We start from the raw sequence: 27,524 nt of genomic DNA, 5'->3' as shown, positions 1-27,524 counted from the left end.
AGTTGTTTTGAAACAGTTACGTTCCAAGTCGGGGGGGCGTCGCTTCAAAAACAACGACAACAATAGATATCGTGCCTGATACAACCATAAAGGGACCGAGATGACTAGACGATGCATTTCATTTTATGGCGAAAATGATCTGGAAGGTGGCGGCTAAGGAGGAACGTAGGTGAGTAGCTTCTTTTTACACATACGTCGCTGCCAAACTAGTTTGCTTTGCAGCAGCAACGAGCTGCGTGCTGCATTCTCTCATCCGTGTGGGAAACTGTATGTCATCGCAGCATGTGATCAGAGCAGCAACAATTCCTGATGTGTGCGTGGCATGTGTTGCAGAGCTGTCGCTAACAGCACAATGCGTCGGTCATGTGAATCAGTGCGGCAGTTGTCGCCCTTGCCATTGCGGGAGTAGAAAGAAGCCTAAAAAGAAGCCTTTCACCGAGTAGGCTGAGATGAAATTTGGCCGCCTCGCGAGCGTCACGTCACACGCATGAGGGCCGATTAGTGGGCCGTACTAAAATCCACTTCTGGTCATGCTTAGTCCAGCCCCTTTTTAAAAATTTGTCAGCCCCCACCCCAAAAATTGGCCGACCGGTCCGGCCCAGGGACGGACTGTCCAGCTCTGTTTATTGCCAGATTGAGAGTATGCAAACCAAACTTCTTTGTTAATAGATTAGGATTATCTCATGTCAGAGAGTCTATTGCTAATCATGCTTATTCCACTCAAGCGTTCCAACTAAATAGCTTGTCACGAGGCTAATGTGTCCATGCATGCCTAATTTTAAAAGCTTTTTCTCCCCACATGGTTTTCAAACGATGCCGGAAATAATCTCCGCTTTACACAAACAAGTTTAGAAGATCTGTGTAATAATGTGACAGTAGAGTCAAGTTCTAAATCCATTGTACAGCACACTGTGGTGCTAGTTTGTAATAACGATAAGTGCATTGCTGTCATTGCCACTGCAACCTCAAACTACCCACTTTCATGGTCTATATTATTATCGATGCTATTATAGTGTTGTATAATATACGAGCTGTGTCAGAAGGACTGGTGTCCAGTGGTGACAATCCTCCCGCCCAGTTGAGTTACAGTACAAAAAATATAAACAATGAAAATGAAAAATTACAATAGAAATACTTAAAAATATATGGAAATCTTTTTTTTTTAGATGAGCAGGATAAAGAGTGTACACTTCTAGGTGAATGAAATTGATTTGTTAATCTGTGGCATCTCAAATGATGATGTTACGTCTGGTTTGGGCGCACAGGACATCGCCAAAAGATGCTCGTTAAAGGCATGATGCACAGTCCGTCCTTGTGCAATACACACGTGTTGGGCACAGTTGGGCATCGAATTCCACCACCCACAGCCAATAATGTTTGTAAAGGCCGACATCATTTCCGGTCTGGCTCCAGACGATTTGAATGACTCCTGCCTTCGACGGGAACTTGCCACATCCATTAAGACATGGAGGCAGCCGCGTCTACATGGCAGCCATAATGAATGGGGCTTAGCCAGGTTTCTACAGCCTATCTTGTCTGAAGTCACTTGAACATATTACGACAGGAGAACACGGAACTAGGGCCGCATACATAAGAACAGGTATTGTGGATTTATGGAATTAAAATAAAAAATGACATGCTAGTTATGGATTTTGTGTTACTGGATGTTACTTTTTCAGCTCTGGAGTTTTGTTTAGTTTTTAAACCTGTTTCAAAGGCGCTTCTGTGTTAGTCTGTGGGGCGCTGTATCCCCCAAGCCGTCTCTCGACTGCGGAGTGCCTCAAGGCTCAATTCTTGGGCTAATTTTATTCATGCTGTACTTGCTCCCCCTATCATATATTTTTAGAAAAAATGTTGTCTCCTTCCACTGTTCTGCAGATGACGCCTTTAAACCTTTGTTTGCATAATTGAAAAATGTCAAAGCATGGCTGGCTCTAAAGGTTTTAAATTTCAATAATAACAAAACTCAAGTCATGGTGTTTTATCTCATCAATGTACATGTGTTTCCATGTAATCTGGGTCCCTTGAACCTTTCATAAATCCAAGTGCTACCAATCTAGGGGTGATAATTGACTCTGGCGTAAAAATGGACAAGCAGATAACTGCCGTGGTGAGAAATAGCTTGTTCATTTTAGGAGGCTGTCTTGAGTCAATTCTTTTTTGTTGCGTTCCGTTTTTGAAACAGTTATGCATGTTTGCATACGGCATCCCACTTTGACTATTGTGATTCCTTGTATGTGAGTCCTCCGTGATTTTCAGGATTGACTTAAAAATGTTACTGTTTGGTTGTAAGTGCTCAATTATCTCACCGACCTGTTGGAACCCAGGTCGTCAGGTCCTGCGATCAGCTTCTCATGGACCCTAAATCCAGGTTGAAGCTGTGGGGAGACCGGGCTTTTAAAGTGCCAGCTCCAAAGCTGTGAAACAAGCTGCCTCTGAATGTTAGGCAAGCCCATAATTTGCAGGTGTCTAAATCACACTTAAAGACACATTTTTATGACTTAGCTTTTGAAATATATCCCGAGTGTCTACTCATGTGACACGATATGTATTTTATATTTTTATGTTTGTTTTGTCCTTTAACAGGTACAGCACTTTGGTTGAACTTTGTTGTTTTTAAATGTGCTATATAAATAAAGTGGTATGTTATGGTACTTTGTCTTCTCTTTTTTTCTTTTTAAAAAAAAAAAATAAATAAAAATAAACAGACATGGACCAGCCAAAACCTTTATGTACAACTTTCACAAGAAGTGGAGCACTGTGGTAGTTGCAAGTTTACTATACACAGTGAGTCACTCCTAACTGATTCACAGACAGCGCAATAATAGAGCTACTGTACTGTGTATGTGTACTTTACATTTCTTCCAGAAGGGCTACTTTCAGTTGAGTACAATTTTTTGGTGTATTTGCAACCAAGTTTTTAAATCAAATCAAACAGCTTTCCAAACACATCAGTCATCTGTACCTTAATCATCAATTTTCATCACATCTCATGTTGACAACAGTGTCTAGATGTCCATGAGACTCAGATAGTATGACTGTCTGTCCTTCAACCCAAACCACAGCGTGTTAGCTGAGAAATAATAGTAAGAGTTGCACGTTCCCTTGTTTTCTAGGAGTGATGCCAGTGCCTGAAGTGTTGTCTGACACTGCCAGCGCTGCCACCATGTTGAGCCCCGTTCTCAATGCCTCCAACGGAGATGGATCAGAGTCAGAAACCACCTCTGCCATCCTGGCTTCTGTCAAGGAACAGGTATGAACTGCGCAAATGTGTGTGTGTGTGTGTGGGGGGGGGGAGATGCCGTAATATGGTTGTATTAATCATTTTTCTTGCGTGGTGATGACATGATTTTTTTTTCTTTGTTTTGCATTTGGCAGTTTTATGTCACAAGACACCAGACAAGATAGCTTATTGTGATGCAATTGAACTTGATTGTATTTTTTTCACACCCTATAAAGTAATCACTAGAGATGTCACGATACGATAATATCATGATATGAACCTCATGATATGATCATTACCATGATATTGTGGGGAAGTTGGCGATATATAAAATGCTCACAAGACTGTATAAAAGCTCACGATATTGTAAAAAACAAAAAACAAACAGAGCTCATGTTTGAAAAAAAAAAAATCACAATATTCTGTTTTTGTACATAATAACAACATTAAGAAATAGGCTTGGCCAGTCATGCGCTCCGATTGGAGTTTAGCGTGGGTCTTAAACATAGGTGGTATCAAATTAAATTGCATTAATATACTAACCACCGGAAGGGTGCGGAAACTACACAAATCGAAAACAACTTGGGCTTTTAAAAAGATTTGTTTCTATTTAAATTGTGACATGACGATGACTACAATATATTGTGGCAATCTTAATATCACAATATTGCAGATATTGTGACATCCGTAGTAATTACTGTATCAATCAGAGGTTGGTATGAGCCCCTTAGGTCAATCTACTTGATCTTCATTTGTCCTCTTCCCAAGACAATTTGGATATTTGTATGCTTCTAACTTTTGTGGAATCAATTAGGAAAAAGTCCCCCATGCCTGGTTCGATGAGTTTGGTAGGGTAGAACTTGGTAGCAAAGCTATCAGGAGCTTGTTTTCACACATAGCATTTTAAATGGAAGCTGTAATGTTTCTGTTACTGAGTCAAATTTTCACATCTTTCACTCTAACTGTGGCCAAAATCAAAAGTGGGGGATCTACTAAACTCAACTCCTGATGACCAATAATGCATCATTATTATCCACCCACCAGATATTTCAGTCTGGGCCCAAATGTTGGACAGATGGGCTGTACCACTAATCACCAACATTGCCACCCTAAAATCACATTATGCTTGTTTTTAAAAGTACTTCAAATCAGCTTACTCATATAATACCAATCATAATGGAAAAAAATGACATGACAGTACAGCTGTATCGAAAATTCAGCCACTGAAAAGAGAATTTTGTGTTTTGAAAGACTTTAGTCACAGAAAGAGCACGGCTGAAACAGAATGTTGTGATGATGCAAGATTGTGGCGGTGGCCCGCTGAACTAAGCAAAGGTGGTGCCTTGACACGGGCAAATGAGCCTCGAGCCAAAATTTCCTCACACCGCACCAGCTGGCAATTGGCCCGGGAGGAGAAGGCTGCCTGGAAGCACAAGGACTGCCTCTCCAGCAGCCATGAAAGCGTGCGCATCACTCGGAAGGAACGAGAGAGCTTGTACTTAGACTATAGCCACACTGCAGGGCATGATGCCTTATTGGGATTTTTTTTTTTGTTAAATCTAATCTTCTTCTGTATTTGTTTGTATTACAAAAAAACCACTTCTAACGTGGACGGAATGCATCAATGAAGTGACACGTATCTCATCTTATTCCTCTATTTGCAAAGGTCCTCATTCTTCCCTCCTCTGTTTACATGTTAGCGCCACTCACCAGAAATTCCATGAGTAGCTTGACAGAGGGCAGCAGGAGGGAAAAATGTTTCCCGTCGACTGCAATTAAAGCTGATGTCACATCAATGACTGTTGTAACAAATCAACCATCTCTGTCGTTCAATGATTACCACTGTCACATGTCCACTTTATGCTTTTAGGTTTCTAGTGGGGTTAAATTAATATCTAATGTAATCAGCAGTTACTCTTCATAACTTTGCCACATATTTGTTAATATCGTAAATTTGTAAAAGTGTTGATATGTTGCACATGTATCACGTTAAATGCAAAAAACTGTAGAACCATCGAAAGATTTTTATTTTATTTTATGTGGATGAATGTATTTGAGAAAATAACACCGTAATTACTACAAACATTAGAAAAGGGTAGTAAGGTTAGGCCACCCTCTGCGGATCCTTGCACAGCTGCCTATCCAATATTGGTGCACTCAAAGCAGCCACATCAACGAGCGCACACCGCACGGTGATGCGGAGCTCCATCTCTGGCCGGTAAGAAACCAGTTTCGATGATGTAATCGGCCGAGCATGTGACGTAACATGAGGCACGACGCGATCCCAAAGTGTATAGGCGTCTGTCTATGAACAAAGGTTGAAAAATTTCCAGAGCTGGGAATTCCGTCCTAGGGATAGAACGGTCTGTCCCTCCATCCCGGACAGACGCCCATTTTGTGGACGGACGGACAGAGGATTAGAAGTCTTTAAAAAAGGATGGACTAAGCAGGGATGGAGGTGGGTTTTTGTCCGTGCCTCTATTCGTCCCTAGCCGGGTCAAGTATCGACCGAACGTGTTCTCTTCTACGGAGCCGCCTTCATTAATTGCCTGCACAACGCTTTTCATATGCTTCCCAGTAGTCACATTGCACATGCATATTCTGCCCTCTTGTGGTTCAACACATGTAATACCATGGGTAATGCCACAGGAGTCAGCCATTTCACCTCACTGACAGAAACATGACTAGCCTGTCTTTTGTGTGTAATTCGGGATAATTTTTTCAACTAATTGTTCACATTTAGTACCTTATCTCTTAGCTTGCGAAGTACGTCCTTGTGTGGGACATCTTTAGACCGTAAAAATCTCTACCAGAGTCTTTTAGTCTTTAGTCTAGTTTCATCTTAAAATAACATGGCGTTATTTTGCAATCATTATTTTATAAAAACTGAAAACATCTAAAACGCAAAAGTTTTGCGATAAATGTAATAATATTGCATTATTACTCAATGTTGAATGTTGTCCTGATGTCACCTGGCTTGCATTGGTATCATCATCATCATCATCTTTTTCACATTTGACGGTCTTGTGTTCCAATTAAATGCTATCTTGGTTTCTTGGTTAAGCAGTTAAACAATTCAATCCACTCAGGATTCTCCCAGCCCGTAAGTAGATGTGCACAGGATATTAGCCAGCTAATGATCTTTAAATAATGTTTATGAGTGCACAGAATTAGTTTTTGTTTTTTTTGAGTGATGGGGGTGGCGGATCGCTGGAATTTACGGATGGAGGCGCTTTAAAAGGACGTGGACAGACAGGGTTGGAGGACGATTTTTTTTTATGAATAAGGACGGGCGGACGAGGGCGGAAGGGTACCCAGGTCACGGACGGGGGAGGGAAGACAGACCGGCAAAAAAGGGTCAAGTGCCCAGCGCTGGAAATGTCAATAACATATTGACATACATTTGGAAATATATGTCATATATATATATATATTGACATTTGGAAATGTCAATATCCAAAATATCGTGCCGACCGCTTTTACATTTTCACAGGTTGAAGTGGACATGAGTAAGGCTGTGCGTATGAATTTTGGTGACAATTGTTCACCGTTTTTAGAGACCAGGGCCCTATTTTCGTTCTTGGTGCAAGTCTAGTGTAAAGTGCAGTCTAACCATGTGCATGGGTGGAGTTTTTTTTTTGCTAGACTTTGCACCGATAGAATTGGGCGTAATGGGGCGTTTGCGCCTTTGTGCGTTGTTGTGGGATGGAAGTGGACTTTTCCCAGCCAATCCCCACGATGTCCCTCATTTGCCTCAAAATCAGAGCGGTTGAAGCGCAAACCCGATTACGCCGTGCCTGACATTGTGGAAACAAAATATCAATAACCAGACCATTGGCTTGGAAGCGCACTAACCGCTGAGCTAAAATTCTGGGCCGCCGGCTCACCGAATTGTCACCACGATGCAAGGTACAACTGTAATACATTTTCATATTCGGTTACTTTCCCAAAGTATACGGCCCCTCTATCCAAGCAAAATGCCCTTCAACATGAATATTAATCTATTATAGATCAGCCCTTAATAAGTGCACCTAATACATTTATGTCAACGGGGGAATTGTGTGCGGTGGGCTGGGTGGGTTTTGCTGTAGTTGCCACCCGCCCACACTCACCCACACCCACAAGTGACAGGTAACGCGGGTGCTATTAAAATGTTTTGAAGATGATAATGATTATAATTCGTTCAATGAATTGATTTCAACAATAATTCAGGGGGCGTGCCCATGCTGGTGTCATATTTATGAACGATGTGCACTACACAGATCCACGTAGGCCTGAATCTGTCATCCTGCGCCTCGATTAACCCAAATCGTGTTAGACCACCTGCACTGCTTTTGAGAAGTCTAAAATTGACTCTTTTTGTGACCAAATTTGTCAGATGCGCTGGGGCCTGAGGCAGACACCCAGTGAGCCATAGCGCGTCTACCAAATTCACAAACGTGCTGAATTAGTTCATTATGTCGGCTTGAAAATGACAAATCGTCCATTTTTACGCTGAGCAAAGACTACCTTCTATTACCAAATTGCCGGATGACTCGGGGTCGAGGCAGCTCCGTGCACCGAAACGCTCCAAACCCGGCCCCAAAGATGCTGGACTATACTTGCGTTACTATGAAACTGAAGTTACGGCGTTTTTTACGTCGAGCTCACGGGAGCCAGTTTACTAAAATAAGGCCCTAGGTGACAACAGAAAAGACAAAGCAAGCCAGGAAACAATATTACAATGCTTGCCTTGCGTAGTCATAAAAAACACAAATCATAAATCAGTACTGAGTTTTTCAGGAATGATTGCCTCGGTTCATGCACTGTGCTTTGGTTCACAGCATGGGCATGGAACACTCGTTTGTGCTTTCGCACACACAGCGTAAAACATTGTTCACTTTTTTTTCCTGCTGCAATGTAACCCTGAGCATTCCTTCAGTTGTAAAAACCGTGGATGTAATTCAAACAATAATCATCCCACTGCAACTATCTCAGCTAATGACATCCAGGCTGTCCGAAGTTCCAGAGTGAAAGAATCATGAGGTGTCCGAAGCATTTCTAAGAAGTGTTAGCAACACTGCACATCTTCTTGAAAGTATCCGTGTAAATACACAATAGGAAAAAGCAACATGAATGACTATATCAAAGTCTATAATTCCCTGTAAGTGAAAAACTTCCCCCTTCAAATGTCGTGAGAATAAAGTTGGTTCACCTTTACTCCATTAACAACCAAGCAATGGCCATCACTCTTCCGGGAGATGCTTTTACACTCACTTCGTTTCGCTGCATAGGCTGCTGAGCACGTACATTAGTTACGGCTTGTTTTGTTTTTTTCCAGGGAACTTACTGGAGTGCCCTTCATTCTGAACTTTCATGCCACGTTTCGGCAGCTTGTGCATCCCTCTCCTGTAGGCTCTTATACCCCTAACAGCTTGTCTTTCACACTCTAGCAGGCGATCTGACCTGCTGAAATCATTTCAAGGCACATAGGCACGTTAATTTAAATGTGTATCTGCAATCTCATGCTTACATACAAACATCCAATTACTGTACGTTAAGATGCTTGCTGTTTTTTTTTCTTCATTTCATTCAACACATACAGGAAAAGATTGATTAGTAATTCAAGACAATATTTCTTACTTTTGTCAGGCTATCATTCATCATTTTTACTACAAACCTATCTGTTTTGACGGCAGCGCTGTGTGTAGTGTGCCAGCCTTAAAAGAGAGAGCTGCCATTTTGATCTATTGTCCCTTTGATGGCACATTAAGTGAAAACTCTACTGGGTATTGACTGACTAATGTTTGCCTGCTGTTTGGAAACCTTCATTTCAAGCCTTAAGTATATGCTTCTACAGGATAAAATTCTGAACATGATTTAAACTACTTAAACTATATCACACATGAAGTGCACAAGGCAAAGTGCACTTTGTACAATATCCAGATGAGCCAAATTTGTTGTCAAGCTGGGTGGCGTATTTCATTTTTATTTTTGTTTATTTTATTGTTTCTGTTTATTTTTACAGACATTTTATGAACGAGACATGTTTCTTTAAGCACCAAGTATGAATTTGCAACACCACGATAGTTGTATCTGTATCTCTGTGTTAAGCTGCTTGCTGTTGTGTTGCATTTAGGGCTTGACTTTAGCCTTTTTTGCTAACCAGCCACGATGGCTACTAGTTTCCCTGAGTTACTAGCCACTCAACAGTTTTGTTACCTATAAAACAATTGATTAATCAATTTGGGAGATTATAGTCGACTAGTTAGTCATTATTTTTACAATTAGTTGACTAATCATATCATATGTAAATTGTAGATTATTGCACCAGCAAGCGGCTGCTCTTATATGACCTTCATTAGCTTCCAGCTTGAAGCATGTGCCATTATTGCTGACACGTTTTAAGATATTTATATATGGACGTGCATATTAAAATACAGGTGTACTTCTCTAACATTTTTAGCTTTAAATATTTAGTGCACTTTAAAATTTAACCAAAAAGTGTGCCCAATCATGTACAACTACAACAAGGGAATTGGGAAACTGCCTCATCCCCAACACACCTGACAATTTCATCACAGAAAGTAGACAGTGCTCGGCATAAAAACTGGTTAATCTCCAATTTACTGGGGCAAGTCTAGTTTAGATTGTTAGGCCCCCCAGCAGACAGAGGGTGTTTTTTTATCATAGTCCCCAAGCGCACCTGCCAAATTGGTGAGAACAAGTTTTAGACTACCTATAAGCAGGTCAAAATGGTGGCACAGGTGGTGTAATGAGATTTTGCTGTATTTGACCAAGGTGCACGCAGACAGAATTGGCGCTCCGCTGACGTGTGTTGTGGATGTCATCGTATGTCATTCCTCTTGTAGGAATCCATTTATTGAAGAATTATATTTATTATCATCTTAAAAATATTTTTATATCACCCCCTGACCATGCTACACAACTATTGGAGGTGGGGGTGAGGTGTAATTGTCACATGCGTTGTCGTGGGTCCAAGGCGGTCTGCAAGTGTCCACATCACATGCGCGACAGGCTACATCCTCTGCATCTTGCAGTTTACCTGTATTAACGAACTTTGTGCATGCCCATGTCATGTACGGACCCCGGCGAGTCTATTTCTGCAAAGTCAAACACTGCGTGCACTTCGACAACCCTCATTTGAATGCAAATGAAGAGATCCGCTACCATCGGCTGGGAGTCAGCTACATTGCATCCCACAACAGAGCAAAGTAAACGTCCACTTACGCCTATTTATACCTGTGCAAAGTCTAGGAAAACATAAAAGAAACATCACCCATGCACAAAGTTAGAATTGGGTTTCTGCGTTACAGATATGCCATTAACGTGGAAAAAAAAAAAAGACAAAATTGGACATATGTGTTTTTCACAGGACTGCGACGAATGAATAATCAATGCATTATTCTCAAGCTCCACGTTGAATCCAGCCCTCCAGGCTTGAGTTAAACAGTCAAGTGAGTTGCAGTATGCCGAGCAGACGGTTGACACTGCAAAGGAAGAGATATGTTCGTTTATATTTGATGAGTCTTCGTCTCATTGTGGATGATGATTATTTCATTTCGGTCAATGAAGAAAGAGAATTAGTCAGCAATATCGCCCTGAACCAGGATTCAAATATTATCACGTTGCTTCCTCAGAATCATAACTATTTCATGAAACTGTGTCTCAAGACCACTGAAGTTTAAATGATGGATGACTTAGGATTTTTAACTTTGTAATGCAGCACATCACACTTTGTGTCACTCATTGTCTCACGGCATACAGCATGATAAAGTAAATGAGCAATCAGACATTGTGCGGGGCCTTTGTTTCTAGAGCGAACCCTTTACGTTTTAGGGTGACTGGCTAATTCCAGGATCAAAATGTATGTATCTGTACTGTATATGTGGTATCTCTGCTACGGTAATATGACGGTGACTGTTAAAGATGAATATTCGACTTGACTTCATATGTCTTTACATTATCCTTAAAACCCGTTCCAGCATGGGGGGGGGTCAAATTGGGGGGGGGGGGGGTGATAAAGGGAAGGAATTAAAACATTGCTCCACAAGCAAAGTCCTCTGAAAACAAGACAAATCTGTCTGGTTGGGATGAACATTTAAGTAGCTCTGGGATCAACATAACACTAAATCTCCCTGAATCTGTCCTCCCCCTTGCTGCTCTGAAGTTTTCCTCTTCTTTATTCAATGTCGCTCCAATATCACTCCCTGCGCGCTATCACGGTCCACCTTCTCCTGTTGGCTTGTTTCCCTTCGCCTCAGGGACAACTTTGTCATTGACTCGGTGTACCAAATAATTTTCTGCCCAAAACTGTGGACAGCATCGATCCTAGCTACAAAGACAGTGTGACATTTTTTTTTTTTTTTTTCATCGAACTAGCACCCCCCCTTTCCTAAATAACTAAATGCCAGGCAGACACCACAGCACACAATTAGACATCTTTATGCAAGAAAAAGAGAGGGAGGGACAGTTACATCTTAGACACACATGCAGAGAATCCATCCTCACAATGCAGCCTTTTGTTCAACCACCCACTTCTTTTATTTGACTAATTTCTTTAATGGAGGCTGGGCTGTGCCTGTGAGCTTGAGGCTGTAACTGTCGATCTGTCTTCCATCAATAATAAGATCAGTTGCAGCACCATATTAAGTAATGCGGCCGGTTGACAAGCTCTTGATTGTGGAACCTGTTCATTAACACACGCTAATTGTGTCCCCGCATTACTTACTCCTTAATTGCTTACCAAGCTGCGATCATTAGCACATATGCATACCAAAGCGTCTCTCTGCCATCAACGTACCTCATCGACTGAAACAGGATTTGACGTAGGGATTTTCTTCTTCGTGATTTCATCTCTCCCTCTATTTCCAGTAGGGCGCCCTCTGTCACGTTCCAGTGACAACTGGAATAGGGTGGATCCCACAAACGTAGACAGAGAGAACACAAAAACTTGATTTAACAAAAATGTATTTACAATCACGATAAATACAGATAAAGTTCAACAGAAGTCGCTGACGAAACACTGCCAGGGAAAAACACGAACAACAAAAGACGCCCACTAAAATGCGAGGGAAAACGAGAAAATGCGAAATCACTTGTTAACCACGGAACAAGGGAAAAAAGCCAATTAGAAATAAACAAAAACCCGTCAGCATAAATGAAACAAAACAGCTATACAAGAATATATACAAATATACAAGCTATGATGTCTAGAAAATCGTTTCACTTTTGGAAAGGAATGCAAGCAAGGAGGAATAATCCGACGAAGATCTGACGCGGTGGCAGTCCTTTTAAAGTCACTGATTGCTAATGCACCACAAGTGCGGCAAAGTAGGAAACGCCCCCAAGTTCCCAGCCAAGGGAGACAGGCCAAAACATGACACACACGGAGCTTTTTCAGATGAAATAACAACCAAATTTACATGAAATATTGATTTTACGTTAATAGTTGCGATCACAACTTCGCGAAATCCTGGAGGGACTGATATATATATATATATATATATATATATATATATATATATATATATAAGAGAGAGTGGTTCATTAAAGACAATCAACTAATCCTAACAGTCACACAGACAGTCACTCAGATCACTAAATAGGGCCTACAGGGTGTTCCATGAGTCGTCATTATACACTTCTATCCTCTTTTCTATTTTGTTTGAGGTACCATTTTCATTAGCACTTGGCAGCTTAAGCTTCACAGTTTTTGTATACATATCGTTCCTTTGCCCTGGGCTCACCAATTGACATTGGAGCAGCATTACAAAATTGCTGCATGGCAAAAAGTTTTATGTCCCTGACTGCTATTTTGCCAATTTGAGAAGCGTAATAGCCTTTACACGCACACATATGCACACCCATGCACGTACACACACACATAATGCTATTTGCGCTAGTCGTGGCAAGTTTCTCAAAACAAGATCCATTCTTGACAAACTACGCAATGGATGGCGTGCTACCAAAACCACTGATGACAACACGGAACTCCCTGAGCAGGTGTTTGTGCAAAGCCAATAAAAGTCTATCCAGATCGCTGCGCTGGAGCTCAGCATCAATGAAAGTTCGATTCAGATTCTTCAGAGGGTTCGGAGTTGGGTTGCCTGAAAAATAAATAAGGGACACCTATCCGGCTGGGACGGCCGACCTGACTGCCTTCAACGAGGGTCAACGAGGGATGGGCGTATCGAAACCAAAATATCGATATTCCGATCCATAGTGCTCAATTTTAAGTATTGATCCTCAAAATAAAGTCGTGATATTTGCAATTAATTCATATATATAATATATATATATATATTTTATAGACATCGGTTTATATATATATTAATCTATGATTTAGAAGATTCTATTGTTATTATCCAATCAGCATATTCACTATGTGTTGCCAAGGGCAAAGAGCTTTCTGCCTTGGCAGAAATGTCTTTGACAACTGCAGATTAAAACACGTCATAGTTGAGGCTTAAGATGAGCTCACCTTTAATCAGCTCAGCAGAACATTTTGACATATTTGTCCACTTACTATTTACTATATTTATAGTTTAGTATATCGATAAGTTTAGTATATATATATAAATGTAGTATATCGACTGCCTGTACAGTAAAAATCATGCATATCCGTTTGAACTTGTAGTTAAAGTAAGGCGGTGAGTGTATTCTTTATCTATTATGCATCAATTTATTACTTTTATGTATTATTAATCTATTTAACATACTTGTCAATCAACTGTACTTGTTTATTCCACCCCAAAATTATTATATGTTGTTTGTCCATATAATGCTGACATTCATTGTACATTCCCATATTAACAGGGGTGCACATCATTTTTTTCATGGGTTACTCACATTAGTACCAGAAGATTGACTTTGGTACTCACTAGTGGTTCAACGGATCACTGAAGTCACGATTCAGATCGGTCACGGATTTTGAGTCAGAGATCGGATTGTGTTTCGGATCAGCAAAAGAAAAAAGGGAGAAAAAGATGATTCAAACTTTTACTTCATTTATTTTATAAAACACTTTTGCCCATTAAAAAAAAATCCTAATCTCTAACATGGCCGTTTAGGATTTAAGAACGCAATACCTTGTTATTTTATACACTGTACCATGTGGTACAGTGTATAAAATAACAAAGTATTATGCCAGACATTTTGAGCTGATTGTTTTCTTAAAAGTTTTTAATGAGCAAAAGTGTTTTTATAAAATAAACAAGGACGAGGTTTTGTTTGATTTTTTTTACCTTGAAGTGCAATTTAAGGCACCTTCCTTTACACATGGACAGCGCATTACAAAATAATCTCCACAATATTGAAAAAGAAGTTAAAAAAAAAGCAAGGAACAGCTGTTGAAGTACCAGCCAGGCACTTGTTGCTAATGATAACAGCTGCTTGCTACTAACGCCGGAGACTTGTGCCGTATCATGCAATGCCAGCGTAATTAACTCGCGGTTTGTTAGCGACCTAAATTCGCGACTGAATATAACTTCGGGATGGCGTTGCGGAGGTGGTGTGTTAAAGAACTGTTTTTCCATTAACTCCATCGACATTTTACATGCTATTTTTTACTCTGCGATATTACAGGACAAAGTGCGTCCCTTTACAACTCAATACGGGCCGCATACTTACGTTCCTAAATACGGGACGATTCCGTTTTTCAAGGGACGGTAGGCAACCCTAGTTTGGAGAGTCATAAAGCATAAGTTAACCCAAACATATTTTTGACAAGAATATGTTCTATGCAGGTCCACCAATTAAAACAAAGCATTCTGATTAATATTGTGTTTGTGGAATATGAGTTTAGTAGCAAAATCCACCAATTTTTAGCCATCTCAGGGGGCAGCCATTTTGTCACATCTGTCATCAAATGACATCAAAAATACTGAGGGCTCGAGTAACGACCAATTTCGGCTCAGCTTCAGAAAACAGGTGAGACGTGATTGGTTTTTACCTTAGCCCTGAGCAACTGTGATGTCATTTTCAGTCGACAGAAGTGACAAAATGGCCGCCCCCAGAGATGGCTAAAAAACAGGTGGATAAGTCCTATTCCACAAACAAAATATTTATCAGAATACCTTGTTTCAACTAGTGGGCCTGCATAGAACATGAAAAAATATGTTTGGGATGACTTCCGCTTCAAGGTTGTTCAAAGGCTTACAGTGGAAGATTACGATGCTCAGCGACCTGAAGTTGGTATGGATAGATTAAAAACTTTGTGCGACCTACCAACTTGGGTAGAAATGCAAAATGACTTGCTTACAGAAAATTTCCCTAATAACTAAAGATTTACTTGGTTAATAAATTTCATGTTTGATGACTCGGCAGGCAAAACTATTTGTATATGCAGTAAAAATTGCTAATTTGTTTGCTAATTGCAATATCTTGTTTTTGATTAAATAAACGGCGTTTCTCATTTGGGAAAAAAGAAAAGATTTGAGTTGCAGTGTGAACATAGCCCTAACACATTGCAGTACAATGCAGTCAAGCATGTTGCAAGCATTATCATTATACGAATAAACCTGAACCACTTAGCTTGACAGTCATTTCACATATACATGCATTTTGTCCATATATTCAAAGAGTCACACAAGATGGGCGGATACCAATTTGAATGAATTATATGACTACAGGCTAGCCCGTGCTTTGCATATGCCTTGTGTGTTTGCTGGCCAGTCATGACTGGTTTATTTGGTGTGAGCAGCACACGTCACATAAACAAATACAAAAAGAAGTCTGCATTTTAGTCTGACTCAGTAGGAGGTGCGGCAATCTTCTCAGGAGCAACTGCCCCCTGTTGGGAAGGCAATGGGTTCTAATTACCAGGCTTACTGCATCATGGTAAGTGATGTTTTTACATGGTTGAATTTTACTTGAATTTCAGACGTGTTATGAATGACATTCTTCTTCACTACTTTGGCAAACATCAAAGCGTCAAAGCGTATTATCTTTCTGGGCAAAGTATACATCATGAACTAGCTGTTTATATTGTAGAAATGTACAATTATCCAGACATTCTAGATTACCGCCCATAGCCTACAAAGAAAGAGGGTGAACACATGTAGCATCACATTTTGCTTTGTGGACTGTATTATAATTTGGTGGCAGATTTCCAAGCCCTTTCATGATGTGTCAATTTGAGCTCAAAATCAAGCAATGCTGTATGTGATGGTTCAGTTGTTGGAAAATGTGGTTTGACTGAGGAATAATTGGATTTGTAGTTAGTATGTAAAAGTGCACTCTAAAAACAGTTGGGTTAAAAACAGCACAATTTTGGGTACACACAATGGACTGATCCACTTTCTGGGTTGTTTTTGCACAAAACAACCCCAAAAATGTGTAGTTTAATAGGAACCCCCTCAAAAATTGGGCTATTTTGTACAAACCAATGCAAGAAGGTGGGTCAAATTGACCCAATTAGTGGATGGGTCCATGTTTGACTCAAAATTGGGTTATTTTTAACCCAACTGTTTTTAAAGTGTATAAAAAAATATGAGTTTATACGTTAAAACAGGGGGAAACATTTCTTAGTTTCTTAAAAAAACAAATTACTTGCATTGTATTAGTTTATTAAAAAAAAGAGTCACTCAAGGGTTGAGGGACAAAACCAGAAGACTCAGGTTGGGACACGGCCACGCTACCACCTGAGCCATGCTGCTCCTATACTGTGTGTTAGTAAACTGCTGGTGTCAGGCGGAATACTCCGAATGCACGCTTTTTTTGTGTGGCATTAAGTAATGCGGCAAGGCATGTCTGTACAATATGCATGTATTTATAAATTAAGAGAGCCAAGGACACTGCAGTAGACTAGCACTTGGGGCAGCAGTCTAATAGTCAACTTAAGAAAAGCTTACGTCACCAAAATGTGGACACCTCTACCTTTGCCCACATCAACCTCCAAAAATATCAACCCAATATTTTGTATTTTATGGACAAAGCGTTTCTCTCTTTGAGTGACATAAGCTTTGTAGTGAGTGCCTCTATGGAAAGGAAAACACCATCTCCATAAAATCTGTCCTACTTGGGCGATCATTCTGATATATTTCCAGAAGTTGAAGTGACCTTAAGTTGAGATGTTATCATACATTTTGGTGACTAATGCTCACAGTTTTTCGGACATATTAAGCGACGTTCTTGTTTGATGATACATCTCCAAGGAGCAAGTGAACGAGGCATCTTCACAAATAGCTTCACTTTGGCTGCGGGGTCGACGTACTCAATATGGTGTCCGTCTATGTATATGCATTGTAAATGTTGTCTGTGATAATACTTGTCAGCGGTTGTTGCAAAGGGCACCATTCAAGGCTATTGACTAGGAGTGCTATGCGATGATATCCCAATATATGGCGCAAACCCGGTATTTGTGTTGGTGCAAGATGAAACACTCGGATGCCAGCATTTAGTCTGTTCCCGCTCTTTACTCTCTTGTCTCCCCTCTACAACAGCACACCTCCTTCTCCTTTTTCTTATTCTCTCTAGCACCCCCTAGCAAATGGAGATCGCAAGAAATTGTCCATTTATAGACACAACACCAGTCCTCAAGGGCTGCTGTCCTGCGTGTTTTATATGTCTCCTTACTCCCAACACCTGATTCATGATGAGCAAGATTGTTATCAGGCTACTTCTGAGCTTGCTGATGAGCTGGTCATTTGAATCAAGGTGTGTTGTTGGAGTTGGGAGACATAAAACGGCGACTTTCGAGACCGGAGTTGGACATGCCTGCTGTAGGGTATTAATAATAATTGGGCCCCCCGTGCATTTCATGTGCCCCCCTTAAGGCTGGGTTCTGGCAACGGGTCTTGATCAACATACTGTGACAACCAAAAGCAACATATCTTTTCTATCATGAGACTAAGATTGTTGTGTTGAATTCAGCAGACATCCTTCACACATCTGGACACAAAGTCATTACAAGACGCCGGGCTCTTGAGAGCATCAAAGTCATCCCAAGTGTAGGCACTTTTCTTTACAATCAAGTAATTCACGATGTTGTGATAACTCACTTCGGGAAACAAACTAGCTTCATTGCACTAGTCTGATTTTGGAAGTTTCTCAGAGGAGTTGGTATTTTGCCGTCATCATGTCTCTCCGACCATCTTCAGCTTTTCTACATATTGATTTCGAACGACTGGTTCCACTGTGTATTGCACAGAATATATGGCCATTTTACTAAAGTTTGCCAGTCTTTCATTCGTCATCCATCAGCAGCCTGAGTACCCGTCTGGATGCATCTATTTTTCAAGCCGAACCAAATTGTGATCGACCATCCATTATCTGAAACAATCTGATTAAAATGGTAAACGGAGTGCACTATGTACTTCATAATGTGTCGGCTTGCTACTCAAACACTTGACACACATACATTTTACATTTCACATAACTTACGCTTATTTGCCAAACTATTGAACTCGTAAGAGCCTGCTGCCCCTTTAACTCTTAAAGGTTTTACTTTAAAGTTCTGAACACCTTAACCAGAATCCCGTGTCACATTGTTGCCAAAGGTACAATCCTGGTGGATTATGTTACGTTCACACCAATCGCCGATGAAGCGTTCCGCTTCGCTTCATTCGCTCGCATTTGACCCCAGGAAATTAGAAAGCGAAATGCTGCAGCCGCTCATTCGCGTCACAGCAGAGAGGGGAGGGCCTTCGCTTGGTAGTAGACGACGACAGCATTTTTCAACATCGCAATCAAGTGGCCGACACTATGCTAATGCAAACAATATTGCTGTCTTGGTAAAGTTGAAGAGTGAACATGACGCTGTGTGGCTGTGTGTGATGTAGTATGCCCGATGCTGATTGGCTGCCGCGCCGTTCGCGCCACCCAGCACGCAACCGCGCCCGCCTGCACGAACTGCATTGACTCCAATTGATACGCGCCGCCAGAAACGCTCCCAACGGAATTGGTGTGAATGCAGCATTAGAATGCTTCCTAATCTTTGTGAAAACGGAAATGAAATACCCATTACAATAAAAGAATTTTTTTTTTCTTCAAATTCATCTTTTTCTTCTTCTTTTTCTTCTCCCTCTTTTTCTGCTTCTTCTTCTTCTTCTTCTTCTTCTTCTGTGTTTTAGCAATTAGAAAACAAATATTGGTGCAATACTGCCACCTTCTGATATGGAGTGCAGACCGGCAAAATAACGATTCACAACCTCTAACCCCACGCTTTCCAAAAATAAATATGGAAATATAAAACTTAACACACAAGAACTTCTCTGTCTAACTGTCTCTGTATTCAAAGCTATTTTATTACTTCTTAGTCAGCCTGAGTAACTCATGAATCTCTCTTTGGTGAATACTGCCACAAGCTATACATATAAAGTCAATAAAGTCTGGGTCGCGTTTCCGTCTCTCGTCAGCTAAACGGGAGTCAGTGATGGACTGTGAGGTCCATTCGGACTTGGCCAGGTTAGTGATGATTGCACGGACGGACGAAAATCCACTTTCACCTGTGCTTAGTGCGTTTCCTGTCTATCATCTAGCATCAGCAAAACGGGCCTCCATCGGTGACGGACAGACGGACGGTCCGTCGGTCAAACGGAATGGCCACCTCTGATGGGCCGATGTCCTAAAAGGGAAATTTTTCACAAAACTAGACATAAGTAGACTGATGACCAAAAGCGCTAACAATGGAGAAGGTTTCTCTTCGTGTATTCAGCTTGCTTCCGGGCCCTCAAATATGGCGCCGGAAACTAAGCATTATTAGGTAAAATGACATCAGTGAGAAGGGTCTATACATTTTGCTCAGTTTTCACCTTGCCTCACCTTCGTCCTCAAGCCCCTCCTCACTTTTCAGTGGAGGAGGTGGTGTATATATGCTATGAGAGAGAGAGAGAGAGAGAGAGAGAGAGAGAGATTGGTGTGCAATGGTCTTTTTTGCTGGGTGGGCCAGTAGGAAGGCCCATTGTGATGCAACGTTGCATGAATAATGCCACTGGGCTTATAAATGCTCCGTTGCCATGGGGACCTTTGTGCCTCGCTGAACACTGCATTTGTGTGTGTGTGTGTGAGTGTGTGTGTGTGCGTGTGTGTGTGTGTGGGTGTGTGTGTGTGTGTGTGTGAGTGTGTCCATGGCCCCCATGGAGGGAGTGATAAAGAGACATGGAGAAATCCGAGAGAAGGCTCAAGTGACACTTGTAGTCTCTCTCCCCTTCTGTCTCTCTCTCCTTTTGCTGTGCCTCGACCCAAGGCAGATGAGCTTTTGGAGGTAGTAGAGGAAATGTTTTTGGCCAGAGGGTAGCAAAGAGAAAAGCGAGACTGAAGTCTGCTCTGTGAAGTATGGTCCATGTGAAGGTATGTGGATTCACTCACACTTCTTCTGCCTCATGGCTTTACTTTGTAACTTTTCTTAAAAATTTCCCCTTGAAATTTTCATGGTGCGCCTCAGCCTGCAGTAACAGGTGTCTGCCTGTCAGGCCTTCATTTGGAGGCAGCAGAGATTGGTTGAGGCAGGGGGGAAAGGAGGAAAGGAGGGAACAGAGCCTTTTGTTTGGGTTTTTCAACAGAATTCTCGCCATCCACGCAGTTATTCATCTCAGCTTCACCTCTCAGTAGCCCGGTGCTCTCGACGGTAGATGCAACAAACAAGCACAACACCTTTCTTTCATCTTTTCCTTCGTCAGCCGTGATATTGTTTCAGTGAAGTAGGTGGGTTTTTTTATGTTCGTAGCATCAACTAATGAGGATGATTGTATTAGTGTCATATCACAGAGGAGGAAGCAAGCTGTTTTCTTTGATGCAGTAGTTTGTAAAATGTAAATAGGGTTCATACCATGGATTGTGAGTTTTAACTGCATGTGATGGAATGTCTTATAGCTTTCTTGCACCTTTGCAGTCTATGGCAGGTTGAGTTGTGCACCTGCTTAAACGCCACTTCTTTTATAAGCCTTTTTGGGAAAAAACAACAACTGAAAAAACATTCATTCTGCATGACATTCAATTTTCTAAATATTTTCTTTCTCATTTTCTTAACAAAATTTGGATAACTGTGTGTATTGCTTCAGTATATCAGTTAAGTAGAGGCTTTGCAGGATGATTTGTGTTTTAGAGTGTTGTATAAACACATTCATGTTTCATCATGTTAAAGCTATTAAGAGGGAAGAGGGTGCATGTGGCCCTTCCTGGTCAACAGTGTTTTCAATTGAGCAACCCCAGCAGCATGTGCAAGCCCATCTGTGTGTGTGTGTGGTGCAGCATGTTAACATCAACTCTGCTGTGCACTCAGAACATTTTCTGCTACAACGGACATGGTGTTTGCATTACCACGTCATTTTGTAGTCTTGCAGTCTTCCTCAAGGGTAACTTCATACAACATTAGCATTGTTATTAGCAGAGCTGGTAGTAGTAGTAGGCTAGTGGTTTGTCGAAGTTGGTAGTCCGAAACGCTAACGGAAGCGTTTAAAATCATAGGCGGACTGGCCTATGGGCGATAACTGTTTTTGGCGGCCGGACAAAAAGGCGGTTTGACGTTCGGCAGGAGGCTACGCCGGCTGGAGTCGGACTGCGATTTTTTTAGTAAAATGCCCAGCTCTGGTTATTAGACCCCCTTTTTCTGTTTGGACGACATGAAAATTGTGTTTATATATATGAATGCTAATGCCTCTTTTAAATGAGTATAAGCAGATGTGTGTGTAGTTGCTACTAAAAATAGGAAGATGGACAATTACAGAGGAAGTGGGCCCTGAATGCGTTACATTATTGACTCCAGCAATAACTTATTATAATCATATTGTATCAATATGGAAGTGAGCCTAGAGCTGCCTCGGGTGGATAAGATCCAATAGATTAATGAGATTCATTATCATCCCTCTCAATAATATTCTCTGACGAAAGAGCAAAAATATATGTGCTCATTGTTTGTTGTGTTGTGAATTTAGCCACATCATATATGCATATATATCCCTATAATAGGACAGATACTTACATTTGTATAGTTCTTTTGGAGTAATTACTGTATGGGGTGTCCTATGAATCTCAATACATGGGAAAAATACACTTTTTTTAAATGAAACAAATGTGTAGCATTTGTAGCCATCTACATGGCTAGCATTGTTTTGAAAACACTTTTTTATATGTGGTCTTCACTGGTGGAGATGTTGACAAAGCGTATGTTATTGGAATAATAAGATGCAAGGTACCTCCTGATGGTGTGGGTCAGGATATGGGGTGACAGGATGATTGGACTTTTGTTGATGGAAATCTTAATGCCGTGAAGTACTGTATGTTCGCATGATGCAAAAAGAGATATTTCCGTCCCTGCTAAACAAGGAACTTCCCAATTTTCTTTCAGCAAGATGGAGCTTCCTTTCATGATGGTATTTTTGTTCGTCAGTGGTTAGAGCAGCACTTTACAGATGTTTCGATTGGTCTGTGTGCCTGTGGATTGGCCTCCCATATCTGACACCTCTTGATTTTTATTTTATTTATTTTTATTTATTTTTATTTTTTTAAGGCCATGGGGTATCCAGCTGTTCTAATAGGCTATTTTCAGCAGTGGAGGGCATGCACTGAAATACTATATTATACGTAAATATTATAAAAATCCATCCGTTTTCTGAACTGTTTATCATTATTTTCAGAAAATAGTCATTTGTCCCATGTATGTAAACTTATGGGTCTCTATGTAATGAAAAATAGTGACAATATAGTGAAAAGACAACTAATTGACTGATGCGAATTTATGGAGCTTTTACAGAGGTGTACATATGTGAAGACAAAAAATAAAAGCCAGCCTACTAAAGCATTATAAACTTGGAAAATGCTTGGATGACATTAGATTTTATGAGTGTATCCACTAACGTGTTTTGAAAGTGTAAATAAATAAATATGTAAAGGGTGCATATTGTCTGTATTTTAAAATCTTTCATAGTAAAGATTGATTATGTAAAAACCATGACATGACTTGTTGTAGAATCCCACCAGTAGACTGTCATCAATGAGTTTGATAATACAAACCATAATTTTAAACCACACTGCAGGCATTGCATGGTCTTTTGTGGAATTTGACAACCAGTCAGTGTTTTGCATAATTTGAGGTAATTGGTTATGTTAAATTAGCCATAATGATTTCTGCATTTGACATTAACATTATAATTGGCTGTTGGCTGGCTTTGTGTTCCGGCCTTGTACACATAATTCTCCACCAGCAGAATTCTTCCACTAGTTTGAAAAAACTTGACATCATTTGAACAAAATGTTCCCTTGAAAATAAAAGTTTACCACCTCTACAGTTTTTCCAGAGAGAAAGAGAGATACAGTATACAGTGTATATTTATATCTCACAATGCCCCATGTTTATGACACTTCACAGCACTGTGAAGAACAAAACTCACCAAATTTTGCAATATGTGCTCTTTGTTAGAAAACAATGTAAAACGTTTTAAAATAATCTTCTAGACAGCATTACTTTTCCTGTATTAAAATATAGGCAAATGGATGGATGCAAGATAAGAAGAGTTTTGTAAACTCTTCTAATATTATCATACAAGTGATAAAATATGGAGTGTTTCCCCACCGACAACAATTTCACAACAATTATAAATGTGTGCTGAACGGTGGATCCATAATAGAAATTTAGCGTGAGTCTAAATAGAACAATTTTGACACATTCTCCATCTCTCTCTTTCACTCCAGGAGTTGCAGTTTGAACGTCTCACCAGGGAGCTTGAAGCCGAACGACAGATTGTTGCCAGTCAGCTGGAGAGATGCAAGCTTGGCTCTGAGGCTGGAAGCATGACGAGCATCAGGTGTGTGCGCAGTACATGTGTTTTCGTGTGTGTGCAGGCTCGTGTGTGTATGCTACAGTATACATGTGTGTGCTTGTATGTGTATGAAATCCATCAGACCCTCTTCTATGAACACACATGAGTATCATCTGTGCACTAGCAGGTGACTGGATTTTCCAGCAGGTTATATTTAAAGCTTCCCTGTTTGATTCATGTCCAGGATTAATCTCGAGGAAAAAAAAAAAATCACACTTGGTCTTATGCTAACCACTGTACAATTCCACAATGCACACTTCGCAAACTCTGATATGAATATAGGGCCGTAATATACAGTAATGTGATATCTGTGGCTTTCCCTGTCTCTCAAAAAATGATCAATCGATACACTCAACCCATATTATACAGGCCACAATACAGTATTTGTTTTGAAGGCTGACCACATGATCAATGCTAATAAATTCATTGGATTTGAATTGGAGAGAATACCATGTCAGGTGGCAGCCTGTTCTCATATAATTTATATTATTTTTTGGCGCTACATATGAATTTTGTAAAAATAATATATCCCACAGCTAGTCCAATACTGTAATTTAAATCTCTGAATGATTGTTGGAATAAGATTTTGTATGTCACTGATGGCGTAGTGGTTTACTTGCTTGACTTCTGTGCAGAAAGCGTGGGTTCATTTCCCATTCAGTGATGGTGTTAACGCGATTGTGAAAGGTTGCCCGTGTCTCCATGTGCACTGTGACAAAAGATGGCTCCAGAACCCCGTTATCCTGAACAGGAAAAGCGGTGTTGAAAATGGATGGAGGCTTTTCTATGACAAAATGTGCGCTTATCCTTTTATGTGATTCCCAAAGAAACATTTCGTAACAATTTCAGAAATGAAATAGTGTATCATCCATATTTTTCCCTCCCAGATAAACTGGTTGTGCCACAATTGAATGATGTAAAGCCATTGGTCTAAATTAAAGGAACTACTGCATATCATATGGCTTATTTACATTTATTGCAGCAGTTACCAAACCTTTTCTATGGCCTGCATCACTTTCTCATCTTCTATTTCACCCTAGAGATGTATGATTTTAAATAAATACATAAATAAATACATTTATAATAAATCTAAAATTGTCCAAATTCAATTTTCACAAGACTTGCCAAGTGTGCTCACCTTAATCTAAATAATAAAAACATATTCTATTTAAAGGAGCCTCTTGCGGTACTCAAGGGCCATGCAATCAAACAGTCAAATCAAGGTTAAAATAAATTAACAGCACAAGAAACATCAATGTATAAAACATGACGTGATGGGAAAACTAACTTCTTACCATAGTCAATTCATTGACTGTTGGGAACTGATTGTGTATCAGGGGCGCAGCTATGGGTGGCCCACCCACCCAGATTGACCCACCCAGATTGATAAGACTCCCTACCCAGTGAGATTCATGAAAAAGTATATACTTTTTAATTTTTAGTAAATTATTATTAAATTGTTTTGGGATTTGTGTTTTGATGCTTTTTATTTGATTGAATATTAAGAATGGCATAATTGTGGTTGTCTAAGGAAGATCTGCACTTCATATTATTCAATTTGTCATTTTATTTGAAATTCGATGTGTCGGAACAGGAGAATTGTGCTCAATGAGAGGAATGTTCAGGCCCACCCTGATTTTTCCAGGCCCACCCATCAGCCACATTCTGGCTCCGCCCCTGTTGTGTATTAGTCATAATGGTATGCAAACGAGGCATAATGCAATATGCACTACTTGGCTCCATCCAGCAGAGGCACTGTTGATTGTGGTCCTGTAACATGATGTCTTCTTAGTTGTACAGCATTTTTCGGCTCAGTAGCAGACACACTGTAGCCAATTTGTTAGACACGCTAGTGAAGTTAGCACATCCGTCTGTCTACATGACTTCAACTGTGTTTATATTTGCACACATTCTGGCTCCGCCCCTGTTGTGTATTAGTCATAATGGTATGCAAACGAGGCATAATGCAATATGCACTACTTGGCTCCATCCAGCAGAGGCACTGTTGATTGTGGTCCTGTAACATGATGTCTTCTTAGTTGTACAGCATTTTTCGGCTCAGTAGCAGACACACTGTAGCCAATTTGTTAGACACGCTAGTGAAGTTAGCACATCCGTCTGTCTACATGACTTCAACTGTGTTTATATTTGCAGGACTGACTGTCAGTCGTAGTCTGTGTTCATGTCCAGGGGTATGTTATTTTTCTGGATGTGCAAACGTTGTGCAACTACCATTTTAGAAATGATTTGCAGTGGGTGAAGTGTGTGTCTAATGTTTTTGTTGGTCAAGGGTGACAAAACCGGCTGACTGAATCAAAACAATCCTCAGAACACAAATGGCCTATTGCTATTGCTGTTCGCATAATGTGACCACAATTAATCAAAAAAATAATGTGTGGCAAGAAGATGAGTGTGAACACTAGCAATGATCCTAATCGGGCATAAGAACATAATCTATAAAGTCCATTACTGGAGCAACAAAGAACAACATAGCAGTTTTTACCTCGCCGTTCGGCTTACAGGCAACGTAAGTTAATCACCCTCATTGCAGCTTTCATTCCATTGTGTCCAGTCAAGACTTTCTTGATTTGATGAGGTTAGGCAAACTGTGCATGATGAATTGTCTGTTTTATCATGTGCTTTGGACCCGGACTTTATCTTCACTTTGATTCCACAGTGAATATTCCACACATTACATCTCTTTCTGACATAATAATGGTCAAGTACTCAGCCTTCCTGGCAACACAATGTAAGGTGGTTAAAAATCCTTTGGCTGAGTCTCTTTCAATCACGCACATGCAGAATGACACCCAATTCTCACTTTGATTCAGTTAAGTGAGAAGGAATGCCCTCCGTCTCGGACTAATTGCTTCTCATCAGCATTGTAATTCTCATGTCACCTTGAGAAGTGAACAAAGTGAAGTGAAGAAGAAAAAGCGTGAAAATGCTCTTTGCAGGGACTGATCAATGACTGAGTTTGGCCGCTCCACACATTTAGCTCCACAATATGTTCACAGAGAGTTCTGTTTGAAAAATAACAGCAGCAATGTGCAGGCTGTGAAAGACTTGAAGCAGCATCGTTGTCAGCCAGTAGCACAAATTATCATCATTGGTTGCCATCTTGCTAATGTATTACAAACGTGTTTTTTTTCCCGTAGGATTCAAATTTTCTTGCCTCTTCTTATGGTTGAAATATGCTGAAGCTGTAACTAGCTCATCTTGCATAGTGAATTATATTCCTATGTTTAGCATTGCCGAATTATTAATTTACATATACTTTAAATTTATTGTTGGGGTCACAGTTTGTTGCAGTGTAGAGTTGGTTTCCCAACCTTTAATGAGCCAGGGCAACTCGAGGCATAACTTTAACTAACCGTACAGACAATATCTGAAGTAACTTCAAATTCTTAGCAATCACACAAGTGTAAAAAGGAGTTAACTGTTGTTAATAGTGCAACATAAAAATAATGCACAGTTTTTCAAACTCAGTGTTTCTGTTTATTTGTGGGGTTTGAGAGGCTAATATTTGCCAAAACCATCAA

At 40.4% G+C, this 27,524-nt stretch overlaps 1 protein-coding gene and 1 long non-coding RNA gene across 10 annotated transcripts in view; one reads left to right on the top strand and one right to left on the bottom strand.

Annotated features, from left to right (window-relative positions):
* ctnnd2b (catenin (cadherin-associated protein), delta 2b) overlaps nt 1–27,524 on the top strand; it is a 166,315-nt gene that overhangs the window by 30,451 nt on the left and 108,340 nt on the right. For 8 of the 9 annotated variants that reach the window (XM_086042890.1, XM_086042891.1, XM_086042893.1 and 5 more), the window contains exons 2-3: nt 3,117–3,253; nt 23,855–23,967. In XM_086042890.1, the coding sequence (XP_085899016.1) occupies nt 3,122–3,253; nt 23,855–23,967 (245 nt within the window). In that variant the 5' untranslated portion in view covers nt 3,117–3,121. Of the gene's footprint in view, nt 1–3,116; nt 3,254–20,374; nt 20,516–23,854; nt 23,968–27,524 lie in introns of those variants that run through there. The other variant, XM_086042898.1, reaches the window with a different exon arrangement.
* Nucleotides 10,390–12,491, bottom strand: LOC147140462 (uncharacterized). Its single transcript, XR_015088365.1, has 3 exons — nt 12,453–12,491; nt 12,027–12,128; nt 10,390–10,713 (listed from the first exon to the last, which is right to left on the bottom strand). It is a non-coding gene; the product is annotated as an uncharacterized LOC147140462 (long non-coding RNA).

Source organism: Filicampus tigris, chromosome 10 (genome assembly GCF_054856515.1).
Source record: "Filicampus tigris isolate MCC_2025a chromosome 10, RoL_Ftig_1.0, whole genome shotgun sequence".
NCBI lineage: Eukaryota > Metazoa > Chordata > Actinopteri > Syngnathiformes > Syngnathidae > Filicampus > Filicampus tigris.
Note: the sequence above shows the minus strand (reverse complement) of the source record. Positions and strands in the feature narration are given on the sequence as shown.